This window comes from Uranotaenia lowii, chromosome 1 (genome assembly GCF_029784155.1).
Source record: "Uranotaenia lowii strain MFRU-FL chromosome 1, ASM2978415v1, whole genome shotgun sequence".
NCBI lineage: Eukaryota > Metazoa > Arthropoda > Insecta > Diptera > Culicidae > Uranotaenia > Uranotaenia lowii.
In genome coordinates this window covers 51,642,718-51,665,863 of record NC_073691.1, presented here as the reverse complement: position 1 = coordinate 51,665,863, position 23,146 = coordinate 51,642,718, and the positions used below count along the sequence as shown (strand labels likewise).

The following is a 23,146-nucleotide window of genomic DNA, read 5'->3' as shown; positions in this document are numbered from 1 at the left end:
AATGTGCAGGTTGGAATTCATTTCTTTCTGATTAACATCCGATAAAAAAAACCGAGATGTGGTTTTGGCTGGAGAACAAATTGCAACAACTTTGTCGTTCCGAATGATGGAGAAAATTCTGATTGGAATTGAACAATAAAAACTGAATACTTTAAAACGCAAAAAGAATGCAAAATATTAACCTGGGAAGTGATCATAGAGTCAATTTCAATCGAAGCGCGATTAAGGCTGGTATGGAAGGTAATTTTCCTCCGGAGAAAATTGACCAATTCCTATGCAAATTCTCTTGAGAATTGAGACAATCATGGCTGGGGCGTGATCGATGATGTGGAATCACACCGGATCACAGCAAACAGCAAATTTCTCGATCCCCCATCATGATCATCGTAATTGCTGAAATGTGCCAATCGAGCTCCGGTGATCTATGACGGGGCGTCCTGGTAAAACCCCATGGGAACCACCCTCGGTCCCTTAAAATTAACAGACGAAAAAAACAAGTCCAAAGTCTGAACAATACTTTCCTCGTGAAGTCCTCCGGGTGTTTTGGGGCGGGAGATGTTCTTCAATAAGGCGCATCCCGACCGCGCGAAGACCTGTTCTTAAGTTCCGGAGAATCCGGTCTTGTTCCCGCGTAATCCGGGAGCGATCATGTTTTTTGAGCCGTGCACGATCCTCCCCAGGGGGACATATTCTTGAAGGCGGCCGTCCACCGTCCAAAATCGTTCCGCATGACGAGTGCAGGGACGACCCTGATAATTTTCCGCTTATCTGCTTTGCGTTAACCCTTCTCCATTGGCCGACCGCCATCATAATGATCATACGCGTCGGCGGCGTTCAAGTCCAAGAGTAGGAATTCGCAATCCCTCTTTCCGAGTTTCATTGTTCCCAAGATTGGCGATCGAGGCCAAGAAACTCCCATGGGGAAATAGAAGAGTGGGGGAAAAACAGCATAGAACTAATCCCGAGCTTGAATTTCCCCCGTGGTCATTTCCCATCGAAGGTAACCCATAATTAATAAAAGCGCTCGCCCTCGTCTGTCTGTACTTCGATCGCGCACTCAGACCGAGTTGGTTCGGGTTGTCGGCACTCAGAGCCCCATGAAATTGATTATTCCTTCTCTAGGAAGTCCGACCGAATGAATGTTGTATCATGAAAAGTAGCCAAGTTCCCCCAAAGTGGACGGGCGCGGTGTCCATCAACCGAAATCGCGCGGTGTCAGTTTGATTTCACAAGATCTAGGTTTGGAGTCTAGTTGACGACTACATGGTGAAAGGGTCATTAATTATTGGTTTTATCCCCTTCCGCTCGCTTCGACGACCAGCCACCCACAACATGAATCAACAATTCGCAGCATGGAACTAGATCAGTTCGACCTACTAAGCACAAGCGAGAGCTGGATGCTGCCTGTTAGATCCCTCCTCGGCTTGAAGCGACTTGATCTCGCATCCATTTTCACCTCTTCCGACAACGACGACCAGAGAGTAGGGACCCCGAAAGGAGGTAAAGCTCCACAAAAGACGACGCAATGATCATTCATTTATCTTGCCTCCGGGCGGTGGCAACAACAACGGCAACCCATCTCGAACTGGGCATCTTTCCGACCGATCGTTTCGACTCTCCTCCACATTCAGTGGATGCAGCGCGCAACAAATCTGCGACCGCCAGAGGACATCAACGACTACAACAACATCGCGAGGCACTGCACCAAGCGCGGTAATAATAACAGCGAAATATTGCGCGACCGTGATTACCTGGGGCCATCCGGCTTGATCCAAATCCCGCACCGAGCTGTAGCTCTGATGCTGTTCATTCGACCTGCTTCTCTCTTGAGAGGTCCCTTGCAACCCCTCGCGTGTTAGCTCCCCGAAAAACTCAAACATCCATCAGGAAAGGGCCTAAGTGCGCCGCGCCTTTTACGGCCGTGTTTTCGGTACCTGGTCCCTTTGACTTAAGGTCGATGTGCCGATTTTAGACTTACCAAAGCCTCCTAAGTCGAATTTTCGGACCAAAGTTCCTGTGACGGTAACCGGAGCAGTTACTCCGGCACTTTAGGGGTCCACCACACGGCAGGATCGCCATTGTAATGCAGTCGTACGTAATCGGACGAATTCCATCATGCTAGCTGCGCAGCCGCCACATCAATATATCAAACCGATCCAAAAGCTTTGGACAACACACGGCTGAAACGGATTTGCGGTCATGTCTCTTGTCTTGTTGCCTTGTCCGGGACTCCGTAGTTTAGTTGTTCGATTTGGCTGTCTACCTCAGCTCGCCCGCGCTGATGTATGTGAGAATTGCTGTGCTGAGTGTGTATAATTGACCTCTCTCGCGCGTTCGGTTCCCGATTAACCCGAGGCTTTCGGGGTCCCAATTTGGCGATAGTTGACCCCCGGAGACCTTCTGCTTTGGTTTGGGGGTTTAATGCTTTTCAACATACGGGCAGTAAGTAGCTCAACTTTTAAGGACAGAACCGAAACAATAACGATCAGCTTTGGGCAAATTTTCCCAACTGCTTTTTAACAAACATTGTTCGGCTTTTTCTGTTTTAAATAACTTAAAACTTACTAATAAGACTATTATTAAAAAAAAAAACCTTTTGGAAAAAAGTGATCCTCACGATATTTCTTATGAAAATCATAATAGTTATTTTCTGAGTGTATGGTTTATGCCCTATAGGAATTTGATGAACGTGCATAGTTTTTCGTCGTTTACGATGAAATTTGGACGAGTGAACTGAGATAAACATTTTTCCACTAAATACAAAATTTTACTTGATCGAAACTTTATCACAAGTTTCTCGAATTCATTCAGAGTTCATCCGATCATACACTGAGAATATTCTCTGGGGTATTTTTCATCGCAAATGATAATTTCTCAAAAAATCTTTTTTTAAAGTTTGGTTTTTAAATTGTCATCGCCGTTTCTTTGATAGTTATGAAAAATGCGCGGTTTTTAGCGGATTTTCGAAAAAAAATCAATTTAAACATATTAGAACTGGCAAACAACGACCGGTGGCATGAAACTCTGACAATATGTTTATAAGGTCAAGAGACTGAATGGATGGAAGTTAAAAGTCCGACGCCATCTTGAAATCCAATATGGCGGCTTCCGTGTAACTTTCAAATGCTGAAAGTGACTGAAAAGCACATGATGGCACATATGGGTACATATTTGGTGAAAAAGCTTAATAAGTACAAGTCGAATTTTGCTGTCCGACGCCATCTTGAAATCCAATATGGCGGCTTCCACTTCGATTCCAAATGCTGTTAACAATTGAAAATCCCAAGAACCATCCACAATATGGGTAATGAGTGAAGGGGCTCAAAAAGTAGATGACAAATGACTGTCAAAAATTTAACAAAAAAATGTCAAAAATCAGTGAAAGCACTGAAAAAATTATACAAATATAAAACCAATGAAATAAAAATAAGACAAAATTATGAAAAAATTGTGATAACAGTGGAAAAAATATTTACAAAAAACTATGATTAAAATTTGACAATCAAACGACAAAAATCTCAAAGAACTATGACAAAAATATGACAAACACAAAAGTGAAAAATGAAAAAAAAATTGAATAAATCACAACTAATATAGTAAAAGTTTATGCCAAAAATATGACAAATAAAACAAAATTATGACAAAAATATGAAAAAAAAAATGTCAAAAATACCTAAACTACATGACAAATGTGATAAAAATATGACAAAAATGCAAAAACCTGACAAATCTAAAATAAGGACAAATATTTGACAAGCAATTTACAAATATGACAAAACAATAACAAAAAAATTACAATAAAATCACAAAAATCTGACAAACATGTGATAAAACCACTGACTATACTGACTGGACACTCGATTTCGTGTCATGTCAGTGTGATCAGTGATAAAACTATGACAAAGTTGGTTAAAATATCGCAAAACATGAACATTCAAATGATAAAAATATGACAAATGTGCTAGAATATGACAAAATTATGACAAAATAACGACAAAAATCTGATAAAATTATGAAAAATGAATAAAAATATAAAAAAGTTCTGACAAAATGATGATAAATACGACAGTAAAATGACAAAAAATTTACATAAATATGACAAATGTGATCAAAATATGACGAAATAATGACATAGTAGTAACTATGTCAAATTATTAGCCGATTTGTAATATTTTTGTAGTATTATCAGATGTCTGTCATTTTAATGCCAAATTTCGTCATATTTGTCATTTTTTTAAATTATTGTAGTTGTCAGTGTTTATCACATTTGTAATATTTTCCACAATGTTGTCAAATTTTTGTTTAAGTTTTATTTTAGAGTTTTGTCTATATTATAGATATTTTTGTCAATTTTTTCTTGATAGTTTTTTTTCAGACTTATTCATTTCTTTGGAAAATTACTGCCATTTGTCATATTATTATTATTATTTTTTCATATTTTGGTCGTGGCTTTGTCATTTATAGTCAGATTTATCAAATTGTTGCCATAATTTTTTTCATATTTTTGTCATTATTTCTGTCATTTTTTGTCATTTTTCACATTTGTGATATTTTTCTCATATTTTCGTCAGAGTTTCGTAATTTGGTTTGTCAAAATATTGTCATATTTTTGTCATATTTTTTCCATAATTTTGTTCTATTTCTGCTATTTTTTTGTAAAATTTTATTTCCATGCGATTTTCAGTCATTTAAAATATATTACAGTTGCCGCCATATTGGATTTCAAGATGGTATATCAAAGCGTCAGAAAGCGCAACTCGACTTTTACTAATTGAGTCGCTTTCTCCCCGTGCCCATATTGTGATTGTTTCATATGATTTTCAGTCATTCAAAGCCTTTTGAAGCCAGGCGGAAGCCGCCTAATCTTGGATTTCAAAATGGCGTCAAAAATTTGATTTTCGAAGTCTCCACAAGGTCCTGGCACATAAGATTCGCTTCGCGCTCACTTTGTTTGTGCCCTTATTAAAAAAAAACATTTTGGGATAAAAAGTGATTCACACGACATGTCTTCTGAAAATTATTATTGGAATTTTCTGAGTGTGTGGTTTATACCCTATAGGAAATTGATGAACATGCATAGTTTTTCATCGTTCAAAAAAAAATTAACGAGTGAACTGAGATAAACATTATTCCACTAAATACAAAATTTGATCGAAACTCTCAAGTTTCAAGATTACACCACATGAGGCGCCACGTTAGCTAAAAAACAACCAAATTCGGTATTCGTTCGTGAAAAAACAGCATAATGACAGGTTCCATTTGCCTCGAAACGATAGGGAGTAAACCCACCAATCACGCGTCTTGCAGGCGTAGATCGTTGCATGCGGATCGGTAATGCAGTTGAATGCAAAACCAATTCTTTGTGCATTCAGAGCTTTTCTCCGTTTGGTGTTTGTTCGCCAAAACCGATCGTGGCCACACATAATAATAGAAGCATCTAAAGGTGGGTTTTCGTTTTTGCTCTGTTTTGCCTCACGCACTCATGGTTTGGTTGAGTCGATTGAGTCGATTTTATGATCCGATGTGCTCAGGTAAGTACCTACCTGATGCCGCGCAAAATTAATTCATCCATTCATTCATCAGTTTCTCACCAAAGCGCCAAAGTTCGTTGGCACGGAATGATGAATGGAGAAGAGGCACACTGGGGAATAAAATGATTTAGAATGTGCTCTTCCTTTCGGCGATCCCCTTTGGCTAGTTCAAGTGCCGGCACATACGATAGCATAGATTCGGCTGTTGTGGTTCTCTTATCGCGCGTTTAGTTTTGATTCCATGAATGAAATCGTTCCAGGGTAACCGCAACATAAAACTACCCTTTCGTGACGTGAATATTGAGTGAGTGGCGAGAGGTGCCGCTCGTTCTCGCTTATCACTCGAATCACAGCCGAACGATCGACCGGGCCCGGAAATCAAAACAACAACGCTTTGACAATTTAGTTGGGTCCTCGGCTCTCGTTACTTATGCTGAACATGTTTCGACCCGATCGTAAAACACTTTTATTATGAGTTTTGCGATTAGATGAAGCGTGGAATTTTGCGACCTTTAGTTTGACTAGATTGCCACCGATTAGGCACATAATTCTTTCGACAAATGCTTAATCATTTAAAGCATTAGCTGAACAAGTTTCCCACCATTTCAAAACCAACAGATACGTTGCAAATTATTCAAATGCCTTTGATGTACCCTAAGGGACTCAACTAAGCCCTGTTGTTTTCAAAATGTTTGTAGATGACGCTTCCGCGTCTTTGAATGGAAACACTAAAACAACGCAAACACTCAAGTTCAAGTGGCATTTGACATCGTATAACAGTTGTCAAACACTGTTATACTGGCAGCAAAAAACTCTCACAACACTCGAAAAAAAAATTGAAGATCTGGACGAATTGTCAGTCAATATTTCATAAAACTGACAGTAGCTCGTCATGGTTAGATCAAGCTCATGTTTTATAATGTAAATTGAGATAACTGTCCCGGCTGGAAGAATTGTCGAAAAAACACCTTGATTAACCGCTTCTTGCGGTTAATATATTTTAAACACTCGTGCCGGATAAAAAAAAAACTTCTACCTTCACAACCGGATAAACTTTTTCAGGTTTTTTTCGAATTGTATCCCGAAAATAACCGTAACGGTTTTCAAAGGCTTTTGGTTCACAAATTAGGTTGCATTTCACGGGGAGCGATCAGTACCCAAACCGATCGAAATACCTGACATTGGTCACATTGCCGGCATTAATTGCATGAAATTGAAATGAATTATGCATGACCGACGTTACAGTTTTGTTACGAGAATCGATAATAATAACGCACACAAACGGTACTTCCATCAAATTGTCATTCGTTCCGAAAGAATTCCCATAACAGCATCCCGGTTTCTTCCTCGATCATCCCGAAAAGTCGCTGCCACCCGTTTTTCTCCAAAGTGTCACCGGCAATCACCTTCACGCAACCCGGTTTGGATTCGTCCGTTTTTTTAAATTCTACTTTTACGATTCCGAATTGCTGTTGTTGATCGATACGCAATCGATCAGTTCTGATCTTCGCCACACATTTGTCCCGTCACACCAAACCGATGCACTTGGCCAGGGTTCAATTTCCAAGGATGACATACCGGTTGTGACGATCGATCGATCGTCGATTGACAAACCGGTTAACTTGCCCCGATAATATGACGGGAAATAACACTCTTGAGCCGAAAATATTTCCCATGGGCAGCACTTCACAGCCACTTTACTTTGCCGGGCCAGTCGAAATCGGTTGTGGTTTTGTTTTGCTTTATTTAAGTTGTTGTTTTTTGAGGTTTGGCTTCCCCCCTCCCGATCGAGACGATATCTCTCGAATCGGCGGCGGCGTGCAATTTTCGGCAAAGATCATTTTTGCACGTCCCGGCTTGCGGCCCTGGAAGGTTAGAGCCAAAAAAACGCGAGTGACCCTTCGAGCAAGCACTTAGCTTGCTTTCTTTTGCCTGGCCAAAGAAATGCAAAGCGATCTTTGGCGCGAGAGAGTATAAACCGAAGGGAAAAAAAACCGCGATAAGTACGGTTGCAGTTATTTTAATTTCGTTTAGATTCAAAAGTAATTATCGGACCGTATGCTTTTGGGTCGAAAATCGCTGTCCGAGTCCGGGCCATTCGAACTACCGTAAAAATTCCATCACCATTATTGCTGCTGCGGCACCTCCAAAAAGTCCTGCTGGCCTCGAACCAAGATGGTCCGATTCTCATAGTTCCATAGCAGATTTTTTTTGTACTCTTCTGCTTTCGGTCCACTTTCATAGGGCACTCCGCGTGGTAGATGCTTCTTTTATTCCTCGCGCAATCCGCGGTCGGGATGTTTATGACCCTCATTCCTGTTGTGGCAAATGCAATGCAATTCGTCGTTGTCACTGCTCAGGTCAGGCAGCCTAGCCGCTTACAGATGTTAAGCGGGACAACAGAACTCGTCGCTGTCATATAAATTACGGTAACGACATGTTCTTTTTTTGTCGGTCGCGCGTTAACTACGCGCGTATGCAGTTCGCAAATTTATGGCAAGTTTTCGGTGTTGCATTCCATTTTTTTTTTTTTTTTTTTGATGCGTTGATTGGTGTTGTTACCTAACTCATCAGTCAGTTAAAATAAAAGTCAACGGGTCGAAGATTTCGACATCTCTCGAAACAAACCACTTGGAACAAAAACATTCCGAAATCAAGAAAAAGTTTTCTTTTTCATTGACCTGAAATGTCAACGATCACTTTTCCATGACATATTTTTGCAATGGAAATTGCGCTACTAAGTCAAGGATCGTCTAAATGATGTTTTTGTAATCTTACTATTTCAATGGCGACCGTGAAAAATTGGACTCAGTTAGACTGAATATTTCTACGAACAGTGCTCGATGTGACTCGATACAGAGATTTTTGTCCGTTTTTGCTACTGTGACTTCTCTGATTCTTGATTTGAAAGGTAGTGACAGCATATTGATCAAATTCTTTCGAAGAGTTACGAACATGTTACGTGCGTTCATTCAGGGGTGCTCGACAACCGCCAATGCCACATTCATTCGTAGATCGACACGGTCATTTTTATGGAGAACAAGGCACGTGCGACATAGGTTTTTTTCCTTAACTGCCTTCTGATTAAAAAATTAGGCAGATATCGGTTTACACGCTCCTGTTTTCAAACTCAAAATTAGGTTTGACAGAGGTTCAAAACATAGTTCGGTTCTATGAACTTTAACTTGAACTGAAAGCACTTAGCGAGTTCGGCAGCCGAACTGAATTTTGAGTAGCTACGAATAAAGGAATGAAGAAAGTTCAAATTGCAGTTTGGCTGTCGAACTTAGATTTAAGTATACCAGTCAGAACTTAGTTTTTGCGATTACCCAGTCGAACTCAAAGTTGAAGGCTGCAACTGAAGTGCTGTTTTGAACCAAAATAACTTAATTTTGAGTTTAAAAAAGAGCGTGTAAGTTTATTGTAAGTTTAAGTGATTTGTCAGAAATCTCATCATGAGACTAACAGATATCTAAACAATTTCGTGATCTGGGGACACAACCTTTCTGGCGATTCTTTTCGCTTGATCGGTTTGGTTCGATAAACCAAAAAACCCGAACTGGATTGCTCAAAGGTTTAACAAAACCAGTCCAAAATAAAAACTATAACAGCCTCAAACTAACAAAGCTTCAACTTCGGTTTTTATTTACTAGTTTATCGTAACTAGTAGAAACTCTGCTTAATTCGTTGAAAAAAGGACATTTATTTTCAACTTTTATGGTTCATTTGACGATTGCCCTCAGATTTCAACCGTACGATTTTGAGTAATCTTTAGCCTGACCATGAATCGATGCAACGAATAATTTTGGAACTGTTATATTCTGCATCACACTATATTACAAACTACGAAACAATATTCACTATAGGAAACACATCTTTCCCGGATCGAAAAATCGGACCAAAATCGGTCGGGTTTTGGTCCGTTCAACCCGTGAATCGGACTAGAAATCCAACCAATTTCGAAACAATTCAGTGCCCTGATGACACAACTTTTCTGACGACGATATTTTTTTCAAGTGACCTGTCAAAACAACCAGACCGTTTCCAAACCAAAATCTGTCAGTTTTCCGATCAAAATCCGTCAGTTTTCCAACCAAAATCGGTCAGTTTTCCGACCAAAATCGACGACCAAATTCAGCGAAATAGCCTTGGCAATGAGCTTAACTCTACTCAAGGTTTTAAACATCCTTCTTAGCAAGGAGCTAATTAAACTATACACAAGATGTTTAATTCTTCGCTTTCAGTTTACTGTTGTTTCTTAGTGATGAGCCGTACTCTTCTCTAGTCGTTAAACATGATTCTTGGCAAGGATCTTAACTCTACTCAAGATGTTTAACATTTGGCAACTTCACACAAATCAATAAGCATTTCCTTGGCAAGGTTCTAAACTCTACTCAAGGTGTTAGTGTGCATATTTCTCCACTGAATGTTTGCTTTCGTACCAAGTATGAGTCAAACTCTACTGAAATCGTTAAACATAATTTTTGGCAAGGAGCAGAACTCTACTCAAGATGTTTAACAGTTGATTACTTAACACATATCAGTAGATAATTATTTCCTTGGCAAAGAGCTTAACTCTACTCAAGGTAGTTATTTCTGTGTTTATGTATACATTTAAAAACACATTTCTTAGTACGGAGCTCAGGCAAGGAACTTAGCTTCGACTATGACTTCTTCGACTAAAATTCTTTAAGCAAGAAATATTAAAAAAAAACTATTTTTTTAATTTGCTGACTTTTCGATTACTTTATTTTATTGGAATAAGTTAGCTTTTGATCCACATTGTAAAATGAACAATAAAGCATTTTTTAAGTATAGCTAACCTACAATCGATTCATGAAAACATTACCTAATCATTTGTTTCAGTGTAATGTATTTTTAAGAGCCAAAATAATTTGTTTATTCTGTCGAAAATGTTGTTTTGTCCACTATCAAACGAGTACATACCTTTTCAGCGTGAATCGCTTTCTCGTGGCAGGATCGCCAATATAATATCCGGCATTACACAATATTACAAACTACGAAACAATAGAAACAATAGAAAATACACCTCCACTTTTATCTCTTCTATCGCACTCTAAATCCCAAGAGCCCAAACTCATCTTAAAAACTGTGCACTTAGGGATGCCACAGAAGAAAAAAAACATCATAAACAAACAACAACAAGATACAGAAAATTTTCATTAAACGATCAGTTTTTATCGTTTTACTATTTATAGGGATCGATTATATTTACTGGGTACTGACTCTGTTCGGAAAAATGATCCGAAATCGTTGACTTAAAAAATAACAAAATGGTTCGAAAATCTTAAAATGAATGATGACCGGGCCATCATGGCCCTATTCTCAATTTTTTTTTTCAATGGACCAATTGCTGTTAAAATTTAAGGGGTTATTTTGACAATGCTTGTACATTTTCAAATAGATCAGCAAAAAATACAGTAAAAATACATAAAATATAGTTGCCTAGAAATATAAAAGAATGAAGTTACATTATACAACGAAAACTACTAAAAAATTGGTTAGGTTACAACCATTTTATAACATTTAACCAGAATGACAAAATTCGGACCGATTTTCTTAACTGGGTATTGAGTACCCAGTTCAGAAAAACCATGAAAAATGAATCAATTTTTCACAGCGAACCTACACTGAAAAAATTAAAATTTCATTCGTTTGTCAAACGTTGCCACAAGCTGTCATTTAATTTTTAATATTTGAAAAGTGATGAAAAGAGAGAAAAATATTACAAAGAACATCATGATAAAACAACAATTCTGAGGATTCTCCAAAGCTGTGACAAGCAATGATCAGCAACGAGAAGGATTGAAATTTCATCTTTGACAAATTAAAACACAACATTCCATCTTTGACGAAAACTTGGAGAGGGAGGGGACCTCGAATGCAAAATAAACAACAAAGACGAGAGTCCTCCGTCGGTGGTATCGAGTGGTAATAAAACAAAAAAAAAACAACCACTTCGCAGCAGCATAAGAACCGAATACCAATACCACTTTCGGTGGGAGCTCCTGGAACCGATGCCAGCCACACGTGTAACAACCACCATCAACGATCACCAAACGACGACGGTCGGTTGGTCGGTCACGCACGTGTGGATCGCGCTCCGAACTAAACATAGCTGTGTGCCGCCCGAACCAGAATGGAGTTGATCCTCAATGAAATCATACACCCGCACCCACACACAAATACGAACGTTCGTGGTGTTTGTGATCCTCGAAATTGCTTGTGTTCCCCACACACATACACATCACTCGAGACCGAGGGAACCGGATCGTTGCCAGCAGAACGAGATCGGCTGCTCTGGAACACACGGCGAGCAACACGAAGAGGCGATCGAGGCGAGGCGAAGCGAGAGCGTCGAATGTACACTACTTCCTCTATAAACAGATATGAAACCGTGGGAAAGTGCGCAAGAGCGCGCGCAGCACCGTACACTGGCTGCATACATATTTGTCGTCACTGGCTGGCTGGCTGGCTGAGGCGAATCTTGACGATGTCCGTCGATCGCGCAAAAAAAAAACAGAACCACACCACAAGGCGACTACGATGCTGCTTGCCTGATTTTTTTTTTGCTTTTGGTTTTGCTCGGTTTCTCGCGTATAAGCATCGATGATCGTCGTATGCGCTAGCTCGCTGGAACTTCGTTCGAGGAAAAGCAGCAGCAGCAGCAACATAACAACAAAAGCGTTGGTCCTCCTATACGGAGAAAAGAGCGCTCGGGGCTATAAAAACTAGTTCGGTCGCCGTGCAAGGGAATTGATTGGGGAGATGTTCTCGATATCCTCGCCGCTCGATGAACGATTTAAGGTCGATTCGGAACAGGTTAGAGACACACAGGACAGGGCTCTCTCTCTAAATTATGTATAGGCATTAGTCACCCGCGCAACCCGACGGGTTCTAAGTATCCCGTTGAGCGCGGGGTCAAGTGATGTTCAGCGGGGTTCTCTACACTTGACATTTGGAGTATACTGTATGATCAACAAATTTGAGTCCTTCGTTTGGCTGTTACCTCACCACCTGATGACATATCACAATTTTTTGGAACAGGTGTCATCCGATCATCACTCTGATCATTGACCGTTTTTTTAATTCATTGTTTTTGTCATTCTTTCTCGTCCACCTTTCCGGCACAGGTTTCCAGGGCAAGAACTGCGAGGAGAATATCGATGACTGTCCGGGTAATATGTGCCAAAATGGGGGCACCTGCGTGGACGGGGTCAATGCCTATCACTGCAAGTGTCCGCCGACCTTTAGCGGCGAGTACTGCGAATCGGACGTGGACGAGTGCGTTCAACAGCCGACGATCTGCAAAAACGGGGCGACCTGTACCAACACCCACGGCGGCTACAACTGCATCTGCGTAAACGGATGGAACGGACCGGATTGTAGCAACAACATCGACGATTGCGTGGACGCGGCCTGTTTCAATGGGGCGACCTGTATAGATGGAGTCGGAAGCTTCTACTGCCGGTGTACGCCCGGCAAGACTGGACTCCTGTGCCATCTGGATGACGCCTGTACCTCGGACCCGTGTCATGCGGACGCCATCTGTGACACTAGTCCGATCAATGGGTCATTCACCTGCTCCTGCGCAATGGGCTACAAGGGCATCGACTGTTCCGAGGACATCGACGAGTGTGATCAAGGTAAATATTAAACCTAAGACAACGTTGGTTAATTAACAACTAATCCACCTCTCTCAAACAACAGGATCTCCGTGCGAGCACAACGGCATCTGCGTCAACACGCCGGGATCGTTCGCGTGCAACTGTACCCAGGGCTTCACCGGACCCCGCTGCGAAACCAACGTCAACGAGTGCGAATCGCATCCGTGCCAGAACGAGGGCAGCTGCCTGGACGATCCGGGCACCTTCCGCTGCGTCTGCATGCCAGGTAAGTCCCTCCAAGATCTATCATCCCAGGAAAAAAAAAGTCTACAAACCCCAAACGAAACAAGGTTTAGGCTCCACACGGGGAAAGGTCATAGCGGTAAATCATTTTTGGTTATTGTTCGTTCGGCTGGGCGTCATCATACGCCAGCGAGTGAGCATGGTTTTCCTCACTCTCTGGTGGGTCTCGGCCGAGTCCAGATTGGAGCTGAGTTGAAGAGAGAAAGTCTCCCCCCGCAACTAGCTAGCTTACCTGGACCTGGAGGCGTTCGTCGTTCTATGATGAATTAGTCCCGGTGCCAACTTACTTTTCGCGGGTTCGAACTCCGTTCCGGGCCATGTAGGGAGATAATCAAGTGCGCTATGATTTATTACTGTGGTGGTCGTAAAATGGACCCTTTTGTCATTAGTCCTAGTCCTGGCATGGCCAAGTTTGGGACACTAGGAAACCACACTAAATTGCCTAGCTCGGTGTTGAGGTTTTAGAAAAAAAATTGCAATGTTACATTTAATAACTTTTTTCTTCTATTTTGGTAATAATTTCCGAAAATCACTACAGAGCTTTTCAATCGAAGACAGACTCAATCTGGAAATTCCGGACCTGAAGTCCTATGTGAATCACATATTGAAATAATTTTTCAAAACCAGTTCGAACAGTAAATTTGCGATGACAGCATAGACCATCGATGACGTTTCCAATTATTTGCGAGCTTTAAGCGTGTCTGATTGATTGGGGGCATCAGCTTTCCTAGCTGGGTTAGATGACAATTGACAATCCATTCAGTTTAAGTTTTTTTTTAATTTTTGAGATAGGTTTAATATTCATGAAATCAGCATATTTTTAGTGGAATATCGCTCATCCGATATCCGTAGGGTTTCAGCTTTTCACAATTTGTTCATGCAATAAAATTTGCCATGAAATTTTTCCGAGAATAGACACTCTAACTCAAACGATTTCTACTGTAATCCATTCAATAAATTTGGCACAACTATCGATGGATATCACCCTGATATTTTAAAGGTGTTCCTTCAGGATTGACTGTTTATTCCAAAACAAAATTATGATTTTTGTAATAAAAAAAAATATCTTCTTCAGTGGAAAGGAAACTTTTGTTTGAATTTTTTCACATTGTTTGACATATTTTTTAAGTCGCTTTACATCGAGAAAAAAAGTATAGTTTTATCAACTATATTTCGCCTATGTTCAATCATATTGATGAGTGATTCTCGATCAACTATATTTCTTAAATATTCAACTATATTTGTATGATTGTGTTTTTGAAGTCGACTAAAAATTTAATAGCTTCAACTACAATTGTATGATTTATTCAACCAAAAATATAATAAATTCAACTATGTATACTGATTGATGTTGGAAATTCAACTAAATATATTGTAGATTAAACTATACAGCTATGGCACAGCTTATCTATAAATATGATAGAATCAATTATACTTCTATGATTGAATTAATTATACTTCTATGATTGATTTTAAGCGTTCAACTATATTTTCTCGTTTTTTTTTTGTAATTTTCCTACATTTATTTTTATTTTCATTTCGATTTTATACATATTTTGTTTATTTGTAAGCACAAACAAGATTATGTTAACAACGAATATTATGATAATGCATTGTTCGGATTAGCGATCAGCACATCAATGGTTTTGGCACTATCCAGACATTTCTGCATCTCGATGAAACGCAAACTCGGAATGTCTACTACCGATTCCTGCAGCGACATCGTTCCCTTTGCTTGCTGCAACTAAATTGCTGCCACATCTGGCTAAAATTAACCTTGAAACTTTTGTCATAATATAATTTAAACAAGTGAATGTGCTATCCAATTATTCATACTGGGTTCGTTTTAGGCAACATTCGATTTCGGCAACATTCAATTTTGGCATCATCCGAATTTGGCACATGTGCCAAAAACGACCGGGTTTTTTAAAACGACTTTACCTCATAGTTTTCGCTATAACAGGACAATATAATTTGAACGAAAAAACCAGAAATGCGTTTTTACGTTCTTGAATGTTGATAAAATACAACAACAAAAACATTTTTTTTAAAACATACAGCACTCAAAAATGACAAAAAAAATAAATAAAAAAAATAAAACAAATAAATACAAATAAAAGAATAAAATAACAAAAAATATCTAAAAAAAAAAGATGCAGACAACAAATATGATAAAAATAAGAAAAATTCTAAACATAACCAAAATAGTTCTGAATGGGTTTAAAACATGATTAAAAAATAACAAAAATGGCCAAAAATTAAAAAAAAAAAAAAAAAATTGAGTTAATAATAATAACAATGGTTTTTTTTTTTACTAAAAGGTAAGAAAACAGTTGATAAAAAAAACGAGCGTGTTGCCAAAACTGAAAGTTTCCTGTACCTCCTTTGCTAATTATCTCCTGTTTTGCCATTGATAAAACACGAGCTGCCTGCTGCTGAAAACATATAGTTTTTCGCTATAACAGGACCATATAATTAAAAAAAAACACCATAAATGCGTTTTTACGTTCTTGAAGTTGTAAAAATCTAACAACAACAAAAAAAGTTAAAAAAATATATAAAGTACTAAAAAATGACAAAAAAAACATAATATTTTCAAAAACTTCAAAAATAAATACAATAAAAAAAATAAAAATTACAAAATTTATCTAAAAAATAGATGCAAAATGATAAAAATAACAAATATAATAAAAATAACGAATATTCTTAACGTAACAAAAAAAAAGTTATGAATGTGTCAAATACATGATTAAAAATTACAAAAATTACAAAAAATATCAAAAAATTATAAAAAAAATGACTTAATAATAATAACAATGGTTTATTTTTTACTAAAAGGTAATAAAAAAAAAGATGAAAAAACCGTTCGATTTTGGCCTTTCACACAATCAATCATAAAAATATAGTTGAATTTACTATATTTATAGTTCAATGCCTAAAATCAGCCATACATTTGTAGTTGAATCCATATTTACAGTTTAGTCAATTATACCATTACAGTTGAATCTACCATATTTATAGTTGAATGTGAGAGGTCAACCAGGAATGTATAGTTTAATCCAGTGGTTTTCAAACTTTTTTCACTCACCGCCCCCTTTTGCAAAATTTTCGAGCTCAACGCCCCCCTAAGCAAATTTTCAGAAAATCTATTGAATAAATGAAAATTTGGATAGTTAAAAAGCTATTAGCTTTTGACTTGATGTTGTTGTAAGGCTTAACTAAAAATTCATTTAAATTTATATGAGGCCCGCAGAGCCAAAAGGGTATCATAAGTGTCAAAATGGTCGATTTTGATTTAATAATGTCAATCGATTCTTATATTTCGAACTATATTTCATAATTTTTCCGATTTTTAGAATTTTATTTGCATACTATTTTATTCGAAAGAAAAGAACTTTTTTTTAAATATATGGAAAATTAGTAAACATGAAAAATTAAAAGCGTGTTTTCTCGAAATTTGCTTTAATTCGCATTTAGCACGTACCCGAGCCGGACAAATCCGAGATATTTTATCTAAGAACCTTGCAAAATTCGGGCATTTGATTTCAAAATTGTCGACCAAAAACCCGGATAATATCCAGGTAAATTGACTCAAAACCCAGGAATTTCTTAACAAAAAATCAAGAAAAAAAAACTTGAAAAAAAATTTTTTTCGTCATCATTTATCAGCAGTTTTTATTCAGGCATTCAAAAAACTTTTCATGGTTATTTCCTTTAAATTTGCTCGAAAAAATTCTATTTGAAAGCATAAATAAAAATTTCAAGAACACAATTTGATTTTATTTAGTTTGTTTTGGCAAATGAAGTGAATAATTTCGGGCAGCCGGGCCGGATCGGACTTTTGACGTTTTTTTTTTAATAAATACCCGGGCAATCTGGCTACCTTAACGTATACCCATTTGGTTCCAAGGGCCTCATATTGCTTCAAACCTCCAGTAAACACTTAATTCTATGTAAAGTTTCCTGGACACTTATTTAAACTGATTAATAAGTTTGATATCAAATCATATATCTTAAATATTGGTAAACAAAATTTTCTATTTACCATTAATTTTCTTTAGTGTTGAAAACTAAATTGCGTTATTTAATACAAATACTGTAAAGCCGGTAAAATAACGTGAGAAAAGTATTACTTCTCGATATCTGAATTTGAGTCCTGTTCAAAGCTATGCAGCATTCACGGGTCTTAAAGTTTAAAAAAGATTCTGATAACTAAATCCAGGCAATGCTCGTGATAACCGAAAAGATTAAAAGTTTATTCATGGCAAATGGCACAATTGTTTTTTTGCATCAAATGAAATAGAGATGAACAAATAAGAACTTAAAATAAAAAATCTCTAATCTAAAATAATTCTTACACAATTTCTTTAACAAAAAATCCATCACTAAATCACAGATATCGCCTTTGAATACAGATTTTTTTCAAATGTTTTTTCTGTTTATCAGATTTTTGGAGAAAATACATTTTAAAGATTATCAAGCATTGCCATCTAAAATTATTCTTGTTTTAGTATAACCCATACAAAATCAGTGACAATTTAAAAAAAAATCTTTTATAGTATTTTCGTTTATTACCAGTGGTAACCTAGTTATCCACGAGTTTTGCCCGAACTGCTGTTTTTGTGTTCGTTTATTAATTCAGAAGTCCACTAGTTTTGCCCGAGGTTTGAACTTCAAGCAGGCGGTTGCAACCCGTAGAAGTTGTCAGTGTTGGGGGTAAGCATAAGGTTGGCTATAGCAACCATATATTTGCATCGTCCCGGGTGACGATTCTGTTTGTTTATTCGGAGAAAGTTTTGCCCCGCGCCAGTGGAGAAAAACGAAAACGGCATTAGTTTCATTGAAAAATAATTATTGAGATACTGGAACAAAACATTTGTTTGCAGCTCTGTGAAATCATAAATATCCTAGTCTTCAACCTGATGTCTAGTTTTGTAACGTAATTTCATTTTTTGCATCAAACTTACTCGTTGTTATTCCAAATCTATGTTGTTTCGTAATTTGTGTAAATGTGGATTACGACCTCACCGCCCCCCTGAGCCTTTCCAACGCCCCCCAAATTTCAACATTGAGCTCACCGCCCCCCTGGAAGCTCTCATCGCCCCCAAGGGGGCGGTAGGGACCACTTTGAAAACCACTGGTTTAATCTTTTATATTTATAGTTGAATGCATAAAATAAATCATACAATTGTAGTTGAATCTGTCATATTTACAGTTGAATCAATTATACTATCACAAATGACTCTATCATATTTATAGATGAATGTGAGAGGTCAACCAGGAATGTATAATTGAAAATCGCAGTTGTACTTTCCCTAGTGACTATTTTTTCGTATCTGTTTAACGTTCTCTTTGAAGAGAATATAATTTCAATTGTGCGCAGCATATCACTCCATGGTTTTATTTTCGAGGAAGAATGACCTTCACGGGTTAAACTCCTATCAAAAAGAAAAAAAATGGTTTTATTTTCATTTGGAAAAACCTCCACTTTTAAAACTTTATGTTGCTTGCGGAAAGGCCTCTCTGCGCAATTGATCTTTCTTATCGACCGTGTTGGTTTGGATCCATCAAACCATTTTTTTTGCTCGATCATCTATGCACTACAAAAATAAGACGCAATCAGATGTCATTTTTACAACAGGAGAGCAAATGTGCCGTGATGTAATACAAACACTCGCTCACATCATGTGTATGTGTTATTCTGATATGTGATATGTATGTCTTATTCTGATCTTTAATTAGGCAGAAACATAAAGGAACTCTATATTTTGTTGTTTATTATATGAAAATTTACTCACCGTTAGTCATGTTTGTTAACACATTAAGGACCTCAAAGAAATGGATGCCGAAAAATTCGGTACTATACATCTCAGATACCACAAAAGCCAATTTTACAAATTTAGTATTTAAGAGTTACACATAGTTTTGTGTTTCATTTTGTCGCATCTAGAATCCTTATTAAGTTTGGTGCAGTTGAGTTATGCTTCTAAGTGTGGCGAACTCGTGGCGATTGAAAAACGAGATTTCTCGTATTTGGTCCACAAGGTGTAAATAAGTTTATGGACCTTATCGGTAAAAGGGATGTCCTTTTAATAAGAATATTTATAGACTATGAAATTTTATAGTAGATGGATAGAATGTTAGAAGAAATGAAAGACGGTGAAAATGAGCGAGTAGAATTTTATTTAGAGGAATTTTCATCACATACCAAATTTTTGTTCAGCACGGGCAAACTACTTTTTTATTTATCGTAGGGAAAACATTCTTCGGATAATTCAATTTTAATTTTAATCCGTAATACCATACGTTGATCTATTTTAGCAATTGAGAGATAAGAAATCCGGCTATTATGCTAAAGCTGATTCAATCGAGACATTTAAGCTGGCTTAACCCTTATTCGTTCTTGAAATCTTAGATTTTTCATCATTACCTAGACAATACAAACTCCCTTATTCAGACCTTGATTGTCAATTTGACACTCCCCGCTTAAAATTGCTATATCTCTATTGTTTCTCAACCGATTTTTTCTTTTTTTTTCCTATCTGAAAATTTTTCAAACAGTATTCAGCTACAACACTTCAGTTTTCGTTATTCATTGTCTAAGAAAAAATCCGTAAAAACAAAAAGACTGTAGATAAAAAATATCACTTAGTGTCCAAGAATACGTTTCGCACAAGGATATGTTTTTCTGCAATTATGAGCAATTATCCCATGACCCAAATTTAGAGAATAAACACGCCGAACTAATAAACTTGTTACTGTTTGTTCGGTAAATATAGCTGTTGAATAACTCGGGTATTAACGAATTCTTCAACGTATTTCGAATAATGAAAATTCGGTAGAAAATAACCGGTTTCGGCTATTGGGTATATCTCGCTATAGTCAAATCACTGATAAGGTCAAGTGGTCAGTTTTTTTGCTGGCGAAAAAAGTATTTTCTGGTAGGTTATCAGGGTTTACCTGACTTCTGAGTCAAGTAAGATGAAATTATTAGCTGAACACTTCTCAAACGTCAAACAAAAGTGGGAAGAATCATTGAGCCCACGCAAAGCTTTTCTTAAAAACACATGGGTATATTGCACAAGTACCAGCAAACATCAGTTAGTGGTCGAACATGAAGACTACGTCTTCATGCCTCATTTCCCCTCGGAATACCGACATCGTGGTCATCGAAGTCGAAGATTATTAAAATTTTATGTGCTTATTTATTTAACACTATTTCGTTCCACCATAAAAGAAAAGCAGAAGTGCTGGAACAAGAGATTGAGTCAGCGAAACAGCAGCAGCACTGTTGCATTTCGCCGTAGACGTCTTGGTTCATTCTCGTCGGTCGGAAGCTCTCCAGTGAAAGGCGATAAAATGTAAAGTTCACGTCAGGCAGCGCCTGAACCTGATCCCAATAACCATTACTGGGTTCGGAACAACCGTGAAAACAACGACGAACGCGGGCTTCCTCCCTCTTGCGTTCCTCTAGCAGCACAGAATCGGTATGTAAACAAGACTCCGATTAATTACTTTGAACTTTTAATTCCTCCCTCGGCCCTTTTGCGGACGGCTAACTGACAGATACAGGTCCCTGGCACAGCATTAGCAAGCAGCCGCAAAAGTCAGAGAAGCGGAGGAGGAAGTAAGCAAATTCGTTCAAACTCAATTGATTAGTACATGAAAATCTACTGCTACGATCTCGGATCTCACCGGTTCGGATCTCACCGCTTCGGCGATCCTCCTACCTTTACTATGGAAGAGTACGGAAGGTTGATGTCCGTGGATAATTTTAACGCCTACACGCGCGGTTTCCATCGGTTGGTTGCTCTCACTTACTTACTTAAGACCCAGAGGAGGGCAGAAGACCGGCCGTTTCTTTCTGCAGACCAAAAGGTCGACTCGATTGACTCCGGACTCCGGAGGCTGCTTCTGCCTCCGGGCTATCGGATTGAGCCAGGATTAGTGCGCAACTTAACTCTGTGTCCTACAACGGCGACAACAACGACGACCCCAACCACCATAACAATAATGTAGATTTGGTGTTAAAAGTAATACTCATTTTTTTCTTGCTTTATTTAACTTAAAGGCCTCCGGTCGTGACAGTTTCGCAGACGTGACGACGAGCCGTTTTGCGAAAACGACGACGATGATGGCAGTGTGTCGTATGGTCCCGTTTGCGATCTTGTTTTTTTTTCTGAGGTGTACAACGATCGCGACAACGCTTCAGGGCGCGTGCAATATCCAACCAACCGAAGTTTTATGGTATTACCGCGTCAGGACTCAGTACCATAAATTGGTTTAATGAAGTTCAAAATGTAGCATTGGTGCGATATTTTTCTTGTAAGGAGGTTTATAATCTGGAAAAATAAGTTCCAAAGTGATGTTCAATAAGTTGCATTTATAGCTTTGCAACTCAAAATATTGCGGGAAGAGTTATGAAAAAAAAATAGTGCAAAACAATTAACAACCCAAGATACACTCATGTTATAAGCTTACCGATTTTACATAGCTTCAGGAACGTAAAGCTATTAAATTAAACGAAATGGAGTCTAGTTTTTTTTAACCCTAATCCGCTCTTGAGTGTCAATATGACGATGAAGTTTGACGACTTATAGCTACCGTCAACTGGGGCAACATGCAAAACTTTTCAACTTCAATGGCTTCTAAAATCTTAATGCTTACAGATAATCATACCTCTTGTACATCAAAAGTTTTAAGGTTTATGGGACACCAAATTAACGTAGTCAGATAAATTATTGGTTCTACCAGTTATTCTGAAATTTTCAAAAACATGCGATTTTCACCCTACTATGAAAAAGGGGTAAGTTGCAACAAACTCTATAATTAATGAAAAATCAAATGAAAACGTTTGACTAAAGTCTGCTTCATTTAATATTGGAACAAATTCTTTTGCTCATTGTGGCGCTCCTAGTGGACGGATTTGGAAACTTTTTTCACCCACGTGTCGGGAAATTCATTATCTTTCACTATGTATTTATGTCATAACACCAAACGATAGCATTTTGTAAACAACCGCCATGGAAGCCGAACGGAGAGATCAAATTGTGCACAGTTTTCTTGAAAATCCATTGTTGTCGGCATCGAAGCTAGCTAAACAGCTTAAAATGCCCAGAAATACCGTATGACGTGTTATCAAGCAGTACAAGGAAACATTGACGACGGCTCGGAAGCCGCATTCGAAGCGTCGGAGTGGAACTGTCGACCGGAAACTGCGTGGGAAAGTCATCAAGGCCGTCAAGAGGAATCCCAATCTTTCAGACCGCGATTTGGCCAATAAGTTCCAGGCCGCTCACAGTACGGTGCGACGAATTCGTCTCCGGGAAGGAATAAGGTCATTCCGAGCCAGCAAACAGCCAAATCGGACGCTGATGCAGTACAATGTGGCCAGAATCCGTGCTCGAAAGCTGTATGACCAAGTGCTGACCAAGTTCGACGGATGTAAAGTCTGCTTCATTTAATATTGGAACACAAACAATTGCGTGTAGTTCAGTCATTCATTAACGAATTCATAATTTGTTTTTCATACAAATGTAGCATTTTCTTTACTCTTTCATAAAAAAAAAATTAAAAAAATTATTCATTGCTGTTTCGAAGAAATTCTCGTACTCGTACTCGTAAGAAAACTGTGCACAATTTGATCTCTCCGTTCGGCTTCCATGGCGGTTGTTTACAAAATGC

The 23,146-nt window shown here is 38.2% G+C and overlaps 1 protein-coding gene across 1 annotated transcript in view; it reads left to right on the top strand.

Moving 5' to 3' along the window:
* LOC129760086 (neurogenic locus Notch protein) overlaps positions 1–23,146 on the top strand; it is a 130,916-nt gene that overhangs the window by 84,843 nt on the left and 22,927 nt on the right. The window contains exons 6-7 of the mRNA XM_055757661.1: positions 12,686–13,198; positions 13,263–13,445. Coding sequence (XP_055613636.1) covers positions 12,686–13,198; positions 13,263–13,445 — 696 coding nt within the window. The remainder of the gene's footprint in view (positions 1–12,685; positions 13,199–13,262; positions 13,446–23,146) is intronic.